The 19,682-nt window shown below is 35.7% G+C and overlaps 2 protein-coding genes across 4 annotated transcripts in view; one reads left to right on the top strand and one right to left on the bottom strand.

Annotated features, from left to right (window-relative positions):
• The window catches only part of KLHDC1 (kelch domain containing 1), a 36,751-nt gene that overhangs the window by 1,653 nt on the left and 15,416 nt on the right, over positions 1 to 19,682 (top strand). The window contains exons 2-3 of one of the 3 annotated variants that reach the window (XM_087728969.1): positions 7,739 to 7,876; positions 8,874 to 8,996. The gene's annotated coding sequence lies outside the window, so the exon portion shown is untranslated. Of the gene's footprint in view, positions 1 to 7,723; positions 7,877 to 8,873; positions 8,997 to 19,616; positions 19,668 to 19,682 lie in introns of those variants that run through there. The other 2 variants (XM_087728974.1, XM_087728981.1) reach the window with 2 other exon arrangements.
• Positions 998 to 19,650, bottom strand: POLE2 (DNA polymerase epsilon 2, accessory subunit). The gene is made up of 19 exons (XM_014062683.2): positions 19,531 to 19,650; positions 16,933 to 17,033; positions 15,074 to 15,149; positions 14,209 to 14,286; positions 13,945 to 14,038; positions 12,329 to 12,403; positions 11,740 to 11,823; positions 11,367 to 11,423; positions 11,013 to 11,061; positions 8,912 to 8,984; positions 7,633 to 7,805; positions 5,882 to 5,971; positions 5,594 to 5,648; positions 4,942 to 5,001; positions 4,747 to 4,824; positions 3,979 to 4,087; positions 3,146 to 3,322; positions 2,605 to 2,672; positions 998 to 1,446 (listed from the first exon to the last, which is right to left on the bottom strand). Exons 1-19 carry the CDS (start codon positions 19,596 to 19,598, stop codon positions 1,428 to 1,430), a joined length of 1,584 nt encoding a protein of 527 aa, XP_013918158.2. The 5' UTR covers positions 19,599 to 19,650; the 3' UTR covers positions 998 to 1,427.

Genomic DNA, 19,682 nt, shown 5'->3' with positions numbered 1-19,682 from the left:
CCATCAATCGTATTTCTCAATCAAACATGAAAGCATTTTTTCAGCGTATGACTAATATTTGTTCAGGTCTTAGCTTACTAGACAACCCATGACTCACTAGGTCAACATATTTTTCTACCACATTCCTCAATGCTTTTGAATGATGGCAGAGGTTTTAATGTATTGGAAACACTTTTTACAAATTCCAGAGAGATACTCACAGATGTACCTTCTTTGAACTATATAGCATCCAAACATAGCAACTGATCACAGGAATAAAATATTTTATTAAAAATGCCAAATTTCAATTCCATGGGAACCATGGGTCCAGGATTTCAAGTGCATTCCATAAATTAGCCATTTGAAGTACCTTGTATGAAAATGTTTGATGTGCTGTTTCGCCCAGCTGAAGGTTACAGGAACAAGAGTTTTAGTAGTATATAGATGTATTCAAAGTAACCTTCAAGCCATTAACGTTTAAAAATAACTTAAGACTTCCATTTTGTGTGAGCCTTTCTAAAGCTTATATCACAATTCCTGAAATTTGCTGTTGGTGTGTACAAGTAACTTGTGGGCAATATCCTCTTTCATTTAAAAGAAAAAAAGTACGTTTCTAACGTTTTCTCTTTTAAGACATTGTTAATGCTTAGCAACACAAATCAAGTAACTTGTGGGCAATATCCTCTTTCATTTAAAAGAAAAAAAGTACGTTTCAAGAATCAAGAATCTTTATTGCTCTTCTAAATTCAGGACAGTTGCAGATTTTAGCTTTTTTACTGTACTTTGGGTCATGTTGCCTTTAAATTCTGGGAGTTTTAGTTCTAACTAAATTGGAGGCATTGGAGTTTGGGATAGCTGCTTATTAAAGCAACTATTAAGTTAAGGAATTACACTAGTTCTGTAGTTCACAAAGGAGAAAAAAATTGAGCCACTAAAATTGTTAAAATACTATAGTGAACAGTTTGCATGCAGGCATCTTAAAAAGTTATAAAACTAGTGATAGTTGATTCCCCCCCCCCAAATTTTAGATATTCCATCTTGGTTACTTAACAGAGATTGAGTATGTTTTAATATGGTCATTTTTAAGGGCCAGTATTTCCTCCCATACTATATATAGTCTTGTTTAAACTTATATATTTGTTCTAAAGAATATTCAGATTATTTAGTTATTACTAATCAGAAGAAAGTTAAATAGATCTTTGTTTGAATATTGTGGAAGTGAGGAGCAATATAAAAGATTTCTTTTTGTAAGAGTAAAAAATTATTTGAAGTATAAAATATAACACATGAACATCCTTATATAAAAATGTATTTACAAGATATATAATACATAAGATATATTAGCTATTAACATGAGGTTACAATCATGATCCCAAATTTTAAGGAACAGTTGTAGTTCTTCAGTCATTTTAAGGCCAGAAACTTTGGCTTATTCTTCTGATTGAGATTTAGAGACCATGGAGTTTGCTGAAAATTTAAAACAAAAAACAATGTTAACATTACTTGTATCTACATTGGCAGTCTTCAAACCAACATAGTACTTCTTTTCTTGAAGTACCAGTATTTAGAGAATGTTTACTTCTTTATCCTCTGCACTACTACATCAAAGATTAACACTTGATATCATTAACATTATTAATTTATATATCTGACTCAATTATTCATACATATACTCTGTCTTGGAACATAACTTTCACAACTCAGATAACAATATTTAAAAATCTCTACAGAAACAAATCTATATTAAATTCAATTGCTCAAGTCAGATAGAAGGAAAGGCAACCTGGACATTTTAAAAAATATCCTTCAACATTTATACACTAAGGCCACTTGTTTTTTTTAAGGTATGAGATTCATTACATAAGAAATCTGTGAGGAAAATGATAATATCCAATTGGGTTTGTGTAATAATACTCTAAAATGGCTCCAAACTATTAAGATTGTAAAACTCAAGCCCAGCATTTCATAACTGCTACAGAATTAGTGCTCCATGTTTTGATTGGTTGCTTTCAACACAATCTGTAAAGAAAATTCTGTATCTTTCTAAAGCAGTCCCATAGTATGCCTAATCTGGGTATAGTTAGAAATCATTAATCATGCCAAAATAAACTTTCTCTCAGGTATCTAGCAAAAGGACATTATTAATCTTGTTTATCAGCTGACATTCTGTGGATATAACAACAACTGCTTCCATATTATCAAATCTGCATTTATTTATAGCATTTTCAAATATAAACTGAAAACAGGCTACCTTTATTACTGAACACAGACACCATGCAGTCTGAAAGGAGAGCCAGCAAAAGATGTCTCATTACCTTACCCTTATCAGAGCTGTGCTCTTCAACACAATAACAACTCCTTCATGTTACTGTTCTAATTATCTATTCTACATTCTTATTAATTCCATATTATATCTATACAAAAAGCACATATTTATTTTATATAATTAATAGTGATATAGCTGGAAATACAAAATAAAAATGGTGATAATTTATTTTGTCAAGCTATATTTATTCAATAAGTCTACAACTATCAAGTTATATCTGTTTTTATCAGACAGCATGAAGAACAATATAGTAGATGTTCTTGTATACTCAGTAATTTTTCTTTAATAAGCGACCTTACCTGTCTTCAACAGTTTTGCTAGAGGGGTAGAATACTTTGAATGAAAAGCCACTTCTTGGAAAAGATCCCTGATATTTAAAACAGCATAGGAAAAAAATTAATCCATGTCATCTTCTTGAATATATGTCTCTTCTTTAGGCATAATTTTAAAATGCATACTTAACATCTCTAAATATAATTTCAAATACATCATACCTTAAGTCTTTATTAGTGAAAATATGGCAGAAGTAGTCATTACAAATATATATTTTTCTTTTATTTTGTCTTCAAGAAATATTTTTAGCCTATCTTAAAACATTTGAAAGTAAGATGTATGCTCTGACAGAAAGATTATTTTTAATAACAGAAGATGCTACTATGCTTCTTAATGCTGAAGATAATATCTATTATGAGCAACAACAACAAAAGTCCGCAACAAATATTATGTGGAGAATTTGTTAGTCTGGGATATGAGCAGCTTTGTTATTTCTAATATATTTTGCTTGTTAGAAACATGTTTTCATCATTATTTGAGAATGGAAAAATATAAGCAAGATCTTACCGGATTTATACAAAGGCAATCGGTGTTGGTTACAGTGAATGGGTCATATTTGTCAGCAAAAACAATTAGATCTGGCAAAGGATAGGTTCTTAAGGTGTAGTCATATGCCCAATAGACAGGACTGACATTAAGAGGCAATGGAGTCAGATGTCCTTGTGATAAAATAGTTTTTACAAACTGAAAGATGAAAAACAGTGCTATTAAATTACATATGAAGGTAAACTGATGTTGCAATTCTTTCCAAACATAGAACCCCTTAGCTCTACATGAATTATGGCAAATAAATAACTACAAATTTCAAAATTGATTTTGTCCTGTTTGTTGGTCAGTAAAATATGTTTGTTAACAGACTTGATTGGTTTACCAGATTGTGAAACTAGATTTAGGATTTGTTTTAATTCCCTCAGTTTTGAAGGAACTTGAGAACACTATTCTGAGCAATACTGTGAGATTCCCTTAAAAATACACCATCTAAAGTAGTGTGATCACCATACAGAGCTGGTAAATAGCTGCAGAAGATTTCAATGAACCATTCTTTGCTAGGAAAATTATTCTCCATTGTAGTTACCTTAATCCATATTATATTTTAATATAGTTATTCCACTAGACTAAATTACATGTTTCATTCTGTCTCTCATTGTCTCTGCATTGTTTCCTGCACAAAATCTTTGTTAATTGTTTGATGTCATATGCCTAAACAGTAACCAAATCAGTAAGAACTTCAAACAAGGGGAATACCTTACTCCTATACTTCCTTCAATTTCTTAATCAATTAAAATCCCTCAACCCAAACTTTAATTCAAAATAGTTAGTGAATTCTTTTTTGATCTTACATGATTAGGAATATCCAAACTACTGTTAGGGAAACGGACACAGTTACGGCACATCTTGTTTACCAAGTCTTCCCGAAAGATTATTATTTCCTGGGTACAGTACTGGACTCTGAAAGTAACAAATGCAACGTTTCTTTTCTGAGGATTCACCAAAAACCAAAGAAAATTTACCATTAAGACAAATATGCCAGCAGCTCTGTCTCAAATTTTTGTATAGATTTGTTGCTGAGAAATAGAGATAAGTGATCTTTATGTACCTGCAACCTGACAAATATTTCAACATTGTTGAACTCCTAAATTACCTAATGCACCCTCAAATAGCAGTTTCAGCTCATTTTTTGTGGTTTGGGAGGGAGGATATGGAAGTGGAAGGGGGATTTCTGGAAATCCATCTCTGGCAACAAACATAGCTCAAATTCCCACTAAGAGGTGTTTGGGGCTCTTAATAGGTTAGGGATAACATAAGGCTGAGGATCAAAAACATTTGGCTTTCAAAGGCCTCTTACCCTTTAAATGGGATAAAATAATTGTAACCTGACCTTTCTGGTGATGGATCACCAGATTGCTTCCAGTGGTCCTCTGAAGGGTCAGAACATAATTTTACTCCATAGCAAAGTTTGCTATAAAATTTCAGCTATCATGGAATGCCAATGTTTTTATAACATCACCAAAATAAATAAAATAGGAACACATTGGTGACCATTATTCTAATCCTGTGCCTGGTGCAGAAATCCACTATTATTAAATGGTCATATGAGGAACACATACCTGCAAGGATTTGTTGTGAAAACTGAAAATGGCACCTGTTGTCTGAATTCTTCAGTAATGTTTTCAGTAAGTGGTGGCCTAAAAAAAGGATACATGTATGTGTATACATGCATACATACATACATACATACAAATGAAAAACACTACAGATTCTCAATGACATAATCTTATTACAGATATTAGGTCAAAATGTACCTTGGTAAAATGGAGCCTGGACCAGGGTCTTCAGAACCAGGAACAAATACAAATCGACTTCTACAAATAATGAATACATCTGATTTAGTATTACTGGTGGATATAAAATGGAATGTTTATTAAAATTTAGTGTAATGTTATTAAAGATAATTAGGGTTTAAGAAGCTGGGCCAAGTAATATATGATTTGAACTAGGCAATTTCCCAGGAGTTCTCATCTGTAGAACCAGCCCTTCCAAAATAAAGTAAGGACTTAAACTGAATGCCACTTCCAGCATTTACAACAAATCATGACACTAAAATGTTGACATGCATCTAGATGTCAAGAATCCATTCCAGGTAGGTAGGTTAGGACCCCTTGTATGATGTCACACATATTTTTATCATTTGCTACCCACAATGTGCTCTCTTGGCCAAGTCTGACACATAAAAAGACACAATACCTCTGGATTTTGTAGCTTCAGTTCCCAGCTAACACAATATTCATTAGACTTGTTTGAATAGAATTTTTAGCTATTTTATTTTCAGCTATTTTAAGTGTCTTTTTTTTACAGCTGAAATAAATTTTGACATGGGGGTGATTTCTATGTGATTAATGTGGGAAACAGGTGTTCTATAAAGATATTTCAGCAAGCAAATAAAATGGAACATACCTTTCATGGATACTGGGGTATTCACATATTATATCTGCTAGGGCTTTCAAAGAATCTAAAGATGACAAAAAAGTACTATAGTTATTTTCTCTCCCTCTTGTCAATCTTCATTTCAGAATTAGAAAACAAGACCAGAAAAATAAAAAGCCCTATGGAGTTCAGAACGCAAATACAAACAATATTTTTATAGAGAATACACATTATTTTCTTGAAATATATACATTTTATTTATATAGAATATATTTTATTTATTTAAAAAAAAACAGGAAGGTGATGGATTCCAAGTACCTTTTAATGACTGAATTTGATTTTTTCCATATGGAGTAGAAGAAAAATTCCCACAGAAAAAAAAACAAGTTGGAGGCATGGCCGAATAACCTAGATGGAGAAACAAGGACTATTATTTCTATTTGGTTTGTAGGAAAGCTCTTCTCCATTGAGAATATAATGCATCACTAAAGACAAATCAAAACTTGTATCAATCTCACATATCGAAACAATATTTACCATTATTCTGATGGTAAATATATTTATCCCTGTCATTTCATCTCATTCACCCTTGCATCTCAGTTTGTTATATCAGCTTTGAACTGAGAAAACCAGGAAACTGTTGTATTAACCTGGACAAATTAAGACTTCCTAAGGAAGGGCAACAAAATACACAATTCTTGACACTGAAATATGTTTTTCTTTACTTGTGTAAAACGTTTATTAAAAGTTTTAGGCTGACAGGTTAGCTATTACTCTGTTTCCCTAAAATATAAGACCTCCCCATATAAAAAGCCCAATCGAGCTTTTGAGCACATGCACTAAAATAAGCCCTCCCCCCAAAATAAGCCCTACTGGAAAATATTGCAACACAGGAGCACCCATGAGGTGACCACACTTGCCATCTCCTGCACCTCAAAAATAATAAGACCTCCCCGAAAATAAGGCCAAGCGCTTATTTTGGGGTCAAAAGAAAATAAGACCCTGTCTTATTTTGGGAGAAACACGGTAAGAGTTCTGCTGAATCACAAGCCCCTACCTTAACCACCATTTTTAGAAAATATTAAAACATATTGACAATAATTCTTTACTGTTTTTGCTCCAGGCACTTGTTTTTTAATAGTTTACTACCTCTGTACATTAGGGTTCTACGTAACCATCATATTTAATAGCTGTTAATGTGGCTCCTTGCTTTGTGAACTAATTTTCTTTGAGAATTATGTAAAAAGGGCTGTCAGTTCACAAATGGAAAATGAACAGTGATTCACATGTATTCTTTTAATTGTGGAGCTGGTAAACACATAATTTGTGTGCATTCCTAAGTGTTACCCAATTACGGAAGGAATGTCTCCTTTCTTGGAAACGTCAAATGTCAAAAAAGCAGCCATCCTCACCCACTTCCAAACCTGAAGCTAGAGATAAGAGCAAAGCATTTTCCACAGCTTTAGAGTTGCAGCACAAGGTTGAAAAAGTTTATAAAAACAAAATAAAACTGGGCAGCCATGGTAATTGAATATTCTGAGATTATCAGATACAATCAAAACGTGTGGCATGCTAATCATATCGTGAAGCAAGTTCTATAAATGTATTATGTGACAATCTGCTCTACAAGATAAAAATCCTTGCTCGATTCTACTAATCAACAGATATCAGCGAAAGATCAAATTCTATATCTGTGATGGTTAACCTTTTTGGTGCTGATTGCCCAAAGCATGAGTGTGCGTGAAACCCCAAAATGCAATGTGAGCACCCACCGTGCATGTGCCCTGCCCCCCGCGCATGCCAGGCAAAGACCTGAAGACTAGCTGGCCGGCGAGAGGCCCACACACATGCAGGTGTAGCTGATCTGGGGCAACAGCTGGTGTGCCCATAGAAAGGGCTCTACGTGCCACCTGTGACACGCGTGTGATAGATTCATCATCACGGTTCTATGTTATAAATGTGAGTAACATTTTTTTCTTAATTTGCTTCATTGCATAACTGAACAGCTTGGAATACTTTGGCCTTTCCTTGCAGAAATCCAGCACATAAATGTGGAGCAACAGGATTACCTGAAAACATAATGTGGAGCTTTTCTAAAACTTCTGCTTGGTCCAGCCAAACATCTGAAAGGAACACAAACATGGCATCCTCATTTTCTTCCTCCATTTGTTTCAGCTTTGCAGAAGATTTTACAGAGGTTGAAGAAGGTCCTCCAAAAAAATTAATGGTGCCATAATATGCCCTGCAGCATAAACAAACATTTGCAGGCTGTACAGAAGCTCATACGTCTCTAAAATCATGAAGCAAGTAGAGGTAATCATCAAATTATGGTCACAATTGAGCCCAACATTCCTTTTGCTAAGCAAGAGTTCTGCCCCATTTTATAACCTTTCTTGCCATAATTATTAAGTGAGTCACCATAGTTGTTAAGTTAGTAACATGGTGGTTAAGTGAATCTGGCTTCCCCAATGACATTTCATGTCAAGTCATAAGAGGTGATCCTACTGCTTAACAATTGTTTTAAACTTTGTCAAATCTGAAGTAATAAAGTTGCCATTTCAAACTTGTGGCATTCAATATGAACCACATTACAATCTGTCATAAGCCAACTGCTAACACAAGAGACGCCTTGTGGGGAGATGGGCAGCAAATAAATTTAACAAATAAAATAAAAATAAAATTTCCAGCCTAAAAAAAAGGGCAATATATACTATTTGCATTATAACTGCTCTAATAGTTATTTTAAAATGTTTAACTCCAAAATTAAAAAGCAGGAACTTTTTGCATCAAACTTATTTTTAGCGGAATAATAGGGTACAATTATTCATATCCAATTTTAATGATTCTCAAATTTCCCAAAGGGGCAACTCTGTTTTGAATCTGGAAATTTTCAAAAATTATCCCAAGGGTGGTTTTTTGAAAAAGCAAATGGAATTTTGTTTTTCCTTGAAGACATTTCACTTCTCATCCAAGGAATTTCTTCAGTTCTGATCAAGAAATTTCTACTCAATATAAACATAGCATGCAAATCCAATAATCTTCTTTCTACTGTATAACTTATCTGTTTCTATTTCTCTCTTTTTCTATATAGCATATTATAATCCATTCCCACTTTAACTCATATGTTTTTTTAAAAAAATTCTCAATCAGTATTCTGTCCTCCTGAATAATTATGGGATTTTCTTTTTTTAAGATCACTTCCTCAAAATTTCTTTTGTAAGTATTTTTGTAAACCTTGGAATTTTTTTTACCCTACAATTATTCCATTTTCATGTCCATAGCTGCTGACTTTTTTCTTCCATAAGCACAGATCATCCTCCCTGAGGTTATTGGAAATAAGAAAAATACCTAGTAGTAGCAGAAGGTTCTGTAGGTGGAAATCCAAAAGCAGTGACATGAAATACTTCATCTTCGTACCAACCTGTGGAATAAAGTAAGCAAAACCCCTGGTATGTTTGTCATCATTTCAAAAGGAGAAATGATACCTATAACCACAGTGTCAATCTAAAGATCACACTTTTTTTTGAAACTCAAATGAAATCAGAATATTTTGAAAGCAGTTGCTCAAAACCAGTTAGTCAAGTGTTCCTTCAGTTGAAAACTCATCAAAAATACACTGTTTTTGCTTCTAAGATTTCATGGTAGAAATATAATAATTATAATATATCATAATATATTATTATATATAATAATAATATAATAACAGGAACATTCACATACCATACTTATCCATTAAATGATTAAGTAGTGAATATTCTTCTAAAACCTTGTGAACTGACAAAGCAATATTACCTATAAACGGTTCCCTGTAATTTGCAAAATGATTTTAACCAAATGCATGATATTGTTTCCAGCTTACTAGAATCCACAGTGTAGAGTCATGACTGGCAGTAACTCAGTCTCAAACAGTGGTTCTCAAACATTTTGATCTCAGAACCCCTTTACATTCTTAGAAACAATTTGAGAACCCCAGAGCATTGGTTTAGGTGGACTGTATCTGTATTAAAAATTAAAATGGATACATTTTAAAATACTTACTCATTTCAATTTCAATAACCCAGAAAAAGGTTTCAGGGACCCTGAATTTTGCAAACCACAGAAAACAGTTTGTGAGCAGTATCCTAAGCATAACTAAGCATGAGTTAACTGGTCAGTGGTGAAAATGACCAATATCAAAAAAACAAAGTAAAACCACTATAAGCAGTCTGATTTCAGTGAGGCATCTGTCACTGGACTTTTTAAAAAACAAAATTAACATTAACATTAAATATCACGACATTTTTTTCCAAAAATTATACAGCCAGAATATGTAATTATTAAAAATGAAAGTGCAGCATGGTGGCCTAGTGGTGAAGATGCTCGCCTTCCATTCGGAAGGTGGAGCAATTCAGTCGCTCCAACTCTATCCTGAATTAAAGGACTACAGGGGCGTAAAAGGGGGAAAAAAGGAAAAGAGAAATGAAAAAAATGGCTCACAAAACTTTTATATTCTTGTAACATTTTAATGTTACTATCATATTGGGTTTGCCATTTTCTTCACAAAGGAAATGTAATATAGTACAGAAAGTGTGTTCTTGAACTACGGTAGTTACATAAAATTCCACTGAGCAGAAAAACAACTATTTTCAGCCTTTTCTATTCCTTCTCTTTTCCAGTAAGAACCCAGCAAATTTAAAGCATGAACAAGAACTTCAAATACCGAATTAGCACAGAACTTTCTCAATGTCAGATTTATACTCTACAGTACCACTTGCAATATACTGACTGGTTAAGTTCATACATGTTAAGCTAGAGCTTGTTTAATTATCGTAACTAAGTAAGCCATGATTCATTGCACTGAATCATAAACAATGATTTATAAAATAAATTGCTAGAATACTATGCCAAACCATATATTTCACATTATGATTTAATGCAACATTTGAAACCTATCATTATGGGTATCTTGTACTGTATGTAATTTACATGTGACAGGAATAAGGATAATTGTACATGAGTTGAACTGAATTATAGATCAGATTCCCAGAAACATGCTGGATCACAAATCAGACCTTACTGAAGTAATGTAATTAAATTAGCAAAACTGATTATAAACAATCTGTTTTATTTCATTTTTATTGTTAAACTAGAACATGTTTACAGACAGACAGACAGACAGACAGACAGATCGATCAATCTTAAACACTGGAAGTCTTTAAGAAGATGTTGGATAGCCATTTGTCTGAAATGGTATAGTTTCCTGCCTAGGCAGGGGGTTGGACTAGAAGACCTCCAAGGTCACTTCCAACTCTGCTATTGTATTGTATTGTATTGTATTGTATTGTATTGTATTGTATTGTATTGTATTGTATTGTATTGTATTGTATTGTATTGTATTGCATAGATAGATAGATAGATAGATAGATAGATAGATGATAGATAGATAGATAATCAATTACAGAACTCTTACCTTCTGTTAAAACAAAACATGACTCTGTATATAAACCACTGTGGAACTGGTATTAATAGTTAAGGGTGATATTTATTAGACAAGAGTATAAACTAAGTTTGAAACAACCATTTGTAATAAATTAATTGTGCAACAGCACAAAATTGATAGGCAAAAATTAAGGTTTCATAAAAATAAGTTGCTATTTATCCCAATGTAATATTAAAAATAGAACCCTTATCACCATGAATCGTAACATATCATTTGACATCTAATTAGATGAAAATGTTAAGCTGCCACATTGCAAAACATGCTAATTTAATTTAAATAAAAAATAAAGCTCCTGTCCATATTGTATATACAGATAAAGGATATTGCTTTGCTAAGGTCTAATAGCACAACTCCAGTAGGATCTTCCAAGAAAAACTTGCCCTTGAAAGGATTGAGGGGGAAAACCCATTAAAACTGTTTTAGTAATTGCTCACTAGGTAAAATTATATTTCTACCTTTTCCCAAACATCTACTTAACAATAATTAATTTGGTCAGTTTGGACTAGTGGCTAAGGCACCAGACCTGACATGTTTGCTGCCTTGAACTATTTGTAAAAATCATAAAGATAGGAAACAAGAAAACCAACAATAATGTTAATATTTAGAAATAATTTTCTTCTCATTCCTAGTTAAATGAACATAATTTGTGTTACCATCAGAATATAGCACAGCAGATCACTGCTACCACAGAACTTACCTCTTTAAGCTGGGTGATCATGCCAAGAACAATCACTTCTCCCATTTTGGCAGAGCTGCCCAAAAGAGTTTCTACAGTTTTGAGCTGGAATCAAGAGACACCAGATTAGTAAGAACTACATTAGAGGTAGCTCACTTGTGATCTTTAAGACACTTTTTTGTGGCCCTTGGAAACCAACCCTCTCCCCCATGATCCCCAAAAACTGAAAGCAAAACCTGCCATTTTAGTGAGATACAATTAAAATAGATCACTCCAAGAATAGCTCCAACCACTTGTAGTCCCAACTCATATGCAGTCCTCAGCTACTCCCCAATGATGTGTGGCCCACAAGCATCAAAAGATTGCCCATCTATTTCAAAGCCTTCAGTAGATCTTGGCAGGTACAAAACATCCCCCAAAGTTCAAAAGCAGCTTTCTCCAACCCTAACCCTCCAATCAAATGCCCTCCCGAAGGGTTGAATTCACTCACCAATCATTTCCACATTGGCTTAAATTTATGGGAAATACAGTCCAAGACATCTTGCAGGGAAGATTACTTGAAGGATTGAGATCAATTTAGTTGTATGTGTCATTAGCATTTTGATTTTACCTGAAATTTACTTTTGCTTTCATCTGTTTGTGTGCCAACAGCAGATGGTGTGAACAATTCATGCCTATGGGTTCTCTGCACAATAATAAATACGAGTCAATTTAAAAGAAAAGCAACATTAATTTATGATTCTGCAATTTTTTTCAGGCAGGACTACTCTCAAATTCTTATTCAACAGTAATATTTAGAAAAAGTGATTTCATGGCTTTTAGACTTCATCAAACTTCAAACATAAAGGGCAGCAGAGAAAGACTTTTGAATAAGCCCTACTGTGACTATCCCATCCTAGTAGAAGAAACCCGAATGATTGTGGAATATTACAGCTACTCTTTAGAGCTCGGTAACTGACTAACCAATAAACTCCCACCCAGAAATTGATCTATATTCATAAGCCGCATCTAAGACGCAGCATTTAGCAAGGGTATTTAGGACCATAATAATAATTTATAAATACCAGAATAAAAGTCTTCCTTGAAGTAAGCTACTGTGTTTCCCCGAAAATACAACCTGTCCTGAAACTAAGGCCTTGACATATTTTTCATGTGGGCAAAAATAGAAGCTCCCCCCCGAAAATAAGCCCCCTGGATTGCTCACCGACCTAGCGGTATCCCAAAGGCACCAAGCTGTGGGAACCGTGGGGGGGAGTAAGGCGCTCACATTGCTTGCTGCCTTCGGGATACCACTAGGTTGGGGAGTGGCATTCTGCCTGGCCAGAGGGGGGAGCTGCTGGGTGGCTGTTCCCTTGCGAGTGGGCTCCCGAAGAGCCGGGCACAGCCTCAGGAGTGAAGCAGCCATGAGGTGACCACGCTCACAAGCAGCTGCCCAGCAAACCCTCTCTCCAGCCGGGCAGAGCACCATTCACTGACCTAGGGAGTATCCCTAAGGTGCCAAGCCACGTGGCGCTCTGCCCACCCCTATGGCAGCTGGCCCACAACCATAGAGCGTACTCCTAGAGCGGCCGTTGCTGGAAGAATTGGAAGCCGAGTTCTGGAGTTTGGAAGCTGAAGAAGTTATGCTCGAAGCGCGGCAGTGGCGAAAGCAGCGGCGGTGCCCTAGCCCTGAAGGGAGAGTTGGCCCAGGGCATGGTGAGGCTGGGAGGCATGCAAGCTGGGGGTGGAACAGGCACTCGCGCAACCACCCTCTCCAGCCGGGCAGAGCTCCATGCACTAACCTAGGGGGTATCCTGAATGTGCCAAGCCATGGGAGCTGGGGAGCGGGCAGAGAGCCACGTGGCTTGGCACCTTAGGGTTACTCCCTAGGTCAGTGAATGGTGCTCTGCCCAGCTGGAGAGGGGGTTTGCCGGGCGGCTGCTCATGAGTGTGGTCACCTCATGGTTGCTTCACTCGAGGCTGTGCCCAGCTCTTCGGGAGCCCGCTCGTAAGGAAGCAGCCGCCCGGCAACCCCAAAACAATAAGCCCTCCCCTGATAATAAGGCCGAAGCCATATTTTGTGGGTTAAAAAAAAAGACCCTGTCTTATTTTCGGGGAAACACGGTAGATTCTTGGTGATTCATTCTCTCAAATTGAACAGTTTTGTGTCTACATATTTTCTCAATAAATCTTTTGTGTTATGATTAAGCACTAAATGAACTTAAAAATTCTTTCCATTTTTCCTACCTGTTGCAAAATGATATAACGTTCACGAAACAATTCTGCTTTATCCCTGGCAGAGCCAAATAAATTAGGTGTAGAGTGGTTGGTCATAGAAAGGCTGAAATAAATTTAGACTTAGGTTAAAAAATGTATTTTTGAAAGGAAATAAAACACTGTTTAAAATAAATCTGTTTCTTATAAAGGAATAGGAAATAAATTTTACATAACTTTAAAATTTGAAAGTAGCTGAAATTTAAACTGTTTAACAATTATATAGTAAAAACTTACGGGATAAACTTTTTTCGTTCAGAATTGTAAATATATCGTGGAATATCAAAAGCTCCAATAATGTTGAAAGTATGTTCTCTGCAAAAAAATTGCATCCTTTGAAAAATGTTATCCTAGCATAATCTGTTTTTACATTTATAAATAAATTGTTTTGCATTCTGTTTTAACTAGATATTATTTCAAGTATTTTAAAGTGTTTATATAGCTCTCTTGTATATTAATGAATAATTTGTTTGGTCCTTTTGCCAGTTCAGGAAACGACCTGACTCTTTGTAGCATCTTAAAAATATTTTAAAAAATATGTAACATAGCATCATATCTCTTGTAAAGTCCCTAAGCCAGTGTTTTTCAACCTTTTTGTGCAAAGGCACACTTTTTTCATGAAAAAAATCACGAGGCACACCACCATTAGAAAATGTTAAAAAAATTTAACTCTGTGCCTATATTGACTATATATAAAGTAATTTTCCCACGGCACACCTTACACTATGTCACGGCACACTAGTGTGCCGCGGCACAGTGGTTGAAAAACACTGCCCTAAGCAACGAAATCATTTGTAATACAAAAAAGCACATTTGCATTCACAAAGTTATACAGATTCTTCTAAAACAATTTTCTTTAAAAATACTATTATCTATACTCCCTGGTTTAAGCTATAATGCTTCTAGACATGGCATATTAATATTAGAAACATTTTAATGTTAAAACTCTCTAGGAGATCTATTCACCAGAGGAAAAATCTGAATGTTAATGAGTTTTAAATCAACATATCAATAGGGGAAGACAGATACAGGACAATTAACAATATAACTGCAAAAAAAACTCCTGGTGGTATTTGTTTTAAAATAAAGGAGGCTAACATACATTGTTTCATCTATTGATCTGCTGCACTCCAAGACTGCTGCTTCCACCATGGACCTTTCAATCATGTTGCATGATACTGAAAAAAACATTCCAAAATATTGAACTGGTAGTCTATGCAATTAGAGACAGAAAAAATAATTTTAAATGGTATTAAATCTCTTCAAAGTAAATGATAGGTGGAATTGCCTACATTTAGAAGGCATGACCTCCAATGCTCAAAATAAAGTTAGCAATAGCACTTACATACCACTTCATAGTGCTTTACAGCCCTCTCTAAGCAGTTTACAGTGACGGCATATTGCCCCAAACAATCTGGGTCCTCATTTTACCCACTTTGGTAGGATGGAATGCTAAGTCAACCTTGAGCTGGTGAGACTCAAACTGCCAAACTGCTGGCATCTAGCAGTCAGCAGAAGTAGCCTATGTCAGCCCTGGTGCTCACAGTGGCTCGGGACTGCCATGCTGTTGGTGGGGCTATTCGTGGAAGGGACTGATACTTTACCTGCTCACCTGTTCCCCTCTCTTCCGTGATGGATGTGTGCAGAGGTTTTGGGACTAGCCGCTCCTGTCGTCTTCGGATACTGACCATGTATGGGCTGCCGGTGCTGACTAACAGCTGATGGTCGGCCTGGCCCGTGCGCTGTGTGGCTGCGGCATTTTTGATGAGGAGCATGGAGCACAAGGCAGCGCAGACGCATGCGCAGGACTGTAAGCCAACATGGCTTGTGACGCAGTGAGGCTGTATCGGGCGCACTTGGGCGGTGCACAAAAGGGTTTAAATAGTAGTGGGAATTACCAGGCTGCAGCCTTGACTTTATCTCACGATTGTTATTTACTGTGTGTTGGTCAGAAAGTACCAGAGCGGGATTATAAAGATTAACAATACAAATAACAGCAGTACTGCATTCTAATCACTGCGCCCCCACGGCTATAAATTATGCATATAGAATACCCTAATCAAGGAACATCCAAAGAGAAAACCACACCTCCACCAATGTGACAGGACAAATTACTATGGTATATATAAACAGAAAGCAAATTGGTATCACTATGACCTTTCTGATAGGGCCTGAAGATCTGGCTCTGCCAACTGGTCTGGGGCTCCAATGGGACCGTCTCATTCTGGAAGTGACTAATGTACTAAAACCCCATCTTCTTCCCAGGTGATCTTGCTTCCTTCCTTCCTGTCTTGTCAATTTTAAAATGTTAGTTCTAATACTTGTTTTAAAGTTTTGTGTTTTTATGATTATGAGCCTCTAAGCGATGGGCAGCATATAAATTTAATAAGTAAATAAAATAAAATTGTATTCTGCTGGATTGTTTGCCTGGTTGCCTTGTCCTTGATTTATCTGACTGCTGGAGAGGATGTGTCCTGGTCTTTTTGTTTCCTTCTTAGAGTTTTTATTGTCTCTTTTGAATGTTGTGTAAGTATAGCTTATTTCTCTGTGCCTATTGATGACTGAATTGTTTTTCATGCCAAGCTTCCAGGAAATCCCTAACATTTCTGGATTTGGCTTGGACTAGAATGTTCAGTTTCTCAGTTGACATTGTGATTGAATTGTGAGATTAAGGAATTTTCATCATATTTTCTGATTGTTTATTGGTGCTCAGGGATGCACACAAACCATATAAAATCTTCCAAAACATCTTAAATAAACCAAAAGAGGCAAAAGTTCAAAGGGAGAAAAAACTAGGAGTCATCTGCAATATATAGTATAAAGATAGTAAGAGCTCCTATGTAGCACAGACAGGCCAGCAGCTTTCGTTGTGATACATACCACACATTATGATGAACACCAGTTCTACAGTTAAGAGAATTATTATTTTTCAAACATTAAGAAAACTGAAAATGTACTTACAAGATTGTTTTTCAACAGCATCAATTATATTTTCTATCATGTCTTCTAGTTCCACTTCATTAGTTGCTTGAAGAGCTTCTGTGAGATACTTTGTAGCCTCCCTTATTAGTAACAAATATTCAGATTAAATTCCCCAAAACATCTGATATACACTTTATCAAAAAGTAAAATATTAATATGAAATTTGCCGGATCAATCATCTGGAGTATTTTTCTAGCCATTCAGATGAACTTGGTGTCTTTCCTAGATAGTCACAGCTTAATATTTACAGTAAATGTGGATAAGATGCTGCAGTGGTCAGATCAATTCACATGGAATACTAATCATGACTTTCCGTTTGCACAAAGCTTTAATAGTAGCTGAAGTTTAGAGAATGGCTAATGACCTAAAGAAGTTGTTTCAATGTCTCAAAGATAAATGTGGGAGCAATTATTTGTCAGTTAATATCATTGCTTAGATAAGAGCTGTCCAATGCTTTCTGATTTTAGACCTGTGTTTATTTGTATCCCCACCTTTATTATTTTTACAGATAACTCAGGTGGCAAATATATCCAACATACCTTTCTCCTATTTTCTCCCAATAACAACCCTCTGAGGTGAGCTAGGCTGAGAGAGTAACTGGCCCAAGGTCACCCAGTTGGCTTTCGTGGCTAAGGTGAGACTAGAACTCACAGTCTCTTCTTTCTTCTAACACGGTGTCTTAACTGCTACACCAAACTGGTTTACAAAGAAATTTATTCTGCACATATTTATTGACTGAGGTCTGTCTTGAAGCTTTATAAAATGAAAGAACTGAAAAGTAGTTACTATATTCAAAACTCAATATCAATAACAGCATATTTGTGTTTTCTTTTTCTCCATTTGTGTTCTGCACTTTTTTTGTTACAATTCCCATCACAGCTCCAACCAACAGTCACTATGAACTTTACTGCCAATGTTAACAAAGATTGTAGTTTAACCCAGCAGCCCCCAATCTTTTAGGTACCAGTGACCGATCCCGTGATGAGAAGTTTTTCTGAGGACTGGAGGGGGCTTGGTTTTGTGTGCTATTTGCAATCTGCAGATGGGGCTTCGCTTGTTTGCACATCTCGGTTTCTGGTGTCGTGCCCAGTACTGGTCCATAGACAGGGGTTGGGGACCCATGGTTTAACATACAGATGTTGTACATAGTCCTCAACTTACAACCACAATTGAGCCCCAAAATTAAGTTGCTTAGTGAGACAGTTGAGTTTTACCCCATTTTATAACTTTTCTTCCAGTTAAGTGAATTATTTCAGGTGTTAAGTTAGTGACATGATTGTTAAATGAATCTGGCTTCACCATTGACTTTGCTTGTCAGGTTGCAAAAGGTAAACACGTGACCCTGTGATATACAACCATCATAAATATGAATCAGTTGCTAAGCATCTGCATTTGATCATGTGACCACAGGGATACTGCAATGGTCTTCAAAAAAATAAGTCACTTGTCACTTTTTTCAGTGCTGTTGTAACTTTGAAGAAACTAAATGAACTGTTGTAAGTGGAGGACTACCTTATTTGAATACCATGCTAAACACTAGTTGCCATCATAATTTAAGTTGACACGAGGCATTAGGTAAAATGGGATACATTATAGTCAATGTGTCATGTTAGTTTGGGCAGCTGGTCTTTGTGAACCAGTTAAATTGACTCTGGGTAAATATGTTATGTGCATATAACCAAACTTTACTATGGCAAACAAGGTAAGATATATTTGGAAAATTAAATCTTGTACTTCTAGATATTTTTATTACCAAATTCTTACAAAACATGTTTACCAATTTTTTACTGAACTATTATGATTAAGTCAGTGGCTCCAATGTCAAAGATCACACAACAAACTTAATATATGTGCTTGGCTAAATCCACTATGCTATCCTACATTGTATTTAAGAAGTTCCTATCCACTATTAAGTGGCTTATTTTTTTATTAAACATGCAGCATGAGGTATGAAAAAGTATGAAGGTATGAAAAGGTATGAAAAAAGGAACTTATGCTCAGCAACGTCTTGAAAGAGGCAATCAAATCAATTAACTTAGAATAAGTCTATTAAGTGCAAATAAACCTATTGTACCTGTCAGTGTTTCTCAAAACATGGCTTTAAGTGGGTAGGGAATTCTGGTAAAGCACATACATCTGAAAGTTATCCAGTTTGGGAAACAATATGTACTTATATATAATGTGATTGCTGTATTCCTTTAACTAAAAATAGTTCCTTCTAAACACGTTTTCAATCCACCTGGTCTGTTGCGCTTGTCAGTTTCTATTTTATTTTAAAAATTTTAATTTGATTGTTGGGAGTCAGGCAACATACAAGTTTAATTATTACGTTTGAGAAGTTATAGCTTGCATTAGCACACGTTATACTGTAAACCAAGATTAACAAGCCACAGTGGTCAAAGAAGCAGCAAAGCGAAAGATGGTTTATCAGGTGAGCCTGGTTCAGTCAACACATTAATCGGGCCGTTTGATTTTGGTTTAGCCATCGTGTTTTGTTTATAGTTTCCTTACGCAGAAATAGCCATTCGGAGTGTTCAGATTAAAGATTTTTAGGGATTTTTTTTTTTTACTACTCACGCGCGGAGGACCAAGCCGTGCATTTTGAAAGCAGCGCCCACTTTACTTCTCAGCTTCTCCGCAGCCATCTTGAACGGTTCGCGCCACAACGCGACTCCTCCCTCTGAGCTCCAGCCCCAAGAACTCCCGCCAAACCGGTGATTAAGGCAGCT

The sequence above is a fragment of the Thamnophis sirtalis genome, unplaced genomic scaffold (assembly GCF_051295495.1).
Source record: "Thamnophis sirtalis isolate CommonGarterSnake01/CBP01778 unplaced genomic scaffold, rThaSir2_p1.2 scaffold_1, whole genome shotgun sequence".
NCBI lineage: Eukaryota > Metazoa > Chordata > Lepidosauria > Squamata > Natricidae > Thamnophis > Thamnophis sirtalis.
The sequence above is the reverse complement of the archived record's forward strand: the minus strand, read 5'-3'. Positions and strand labels throughout refer to the sequence as shown.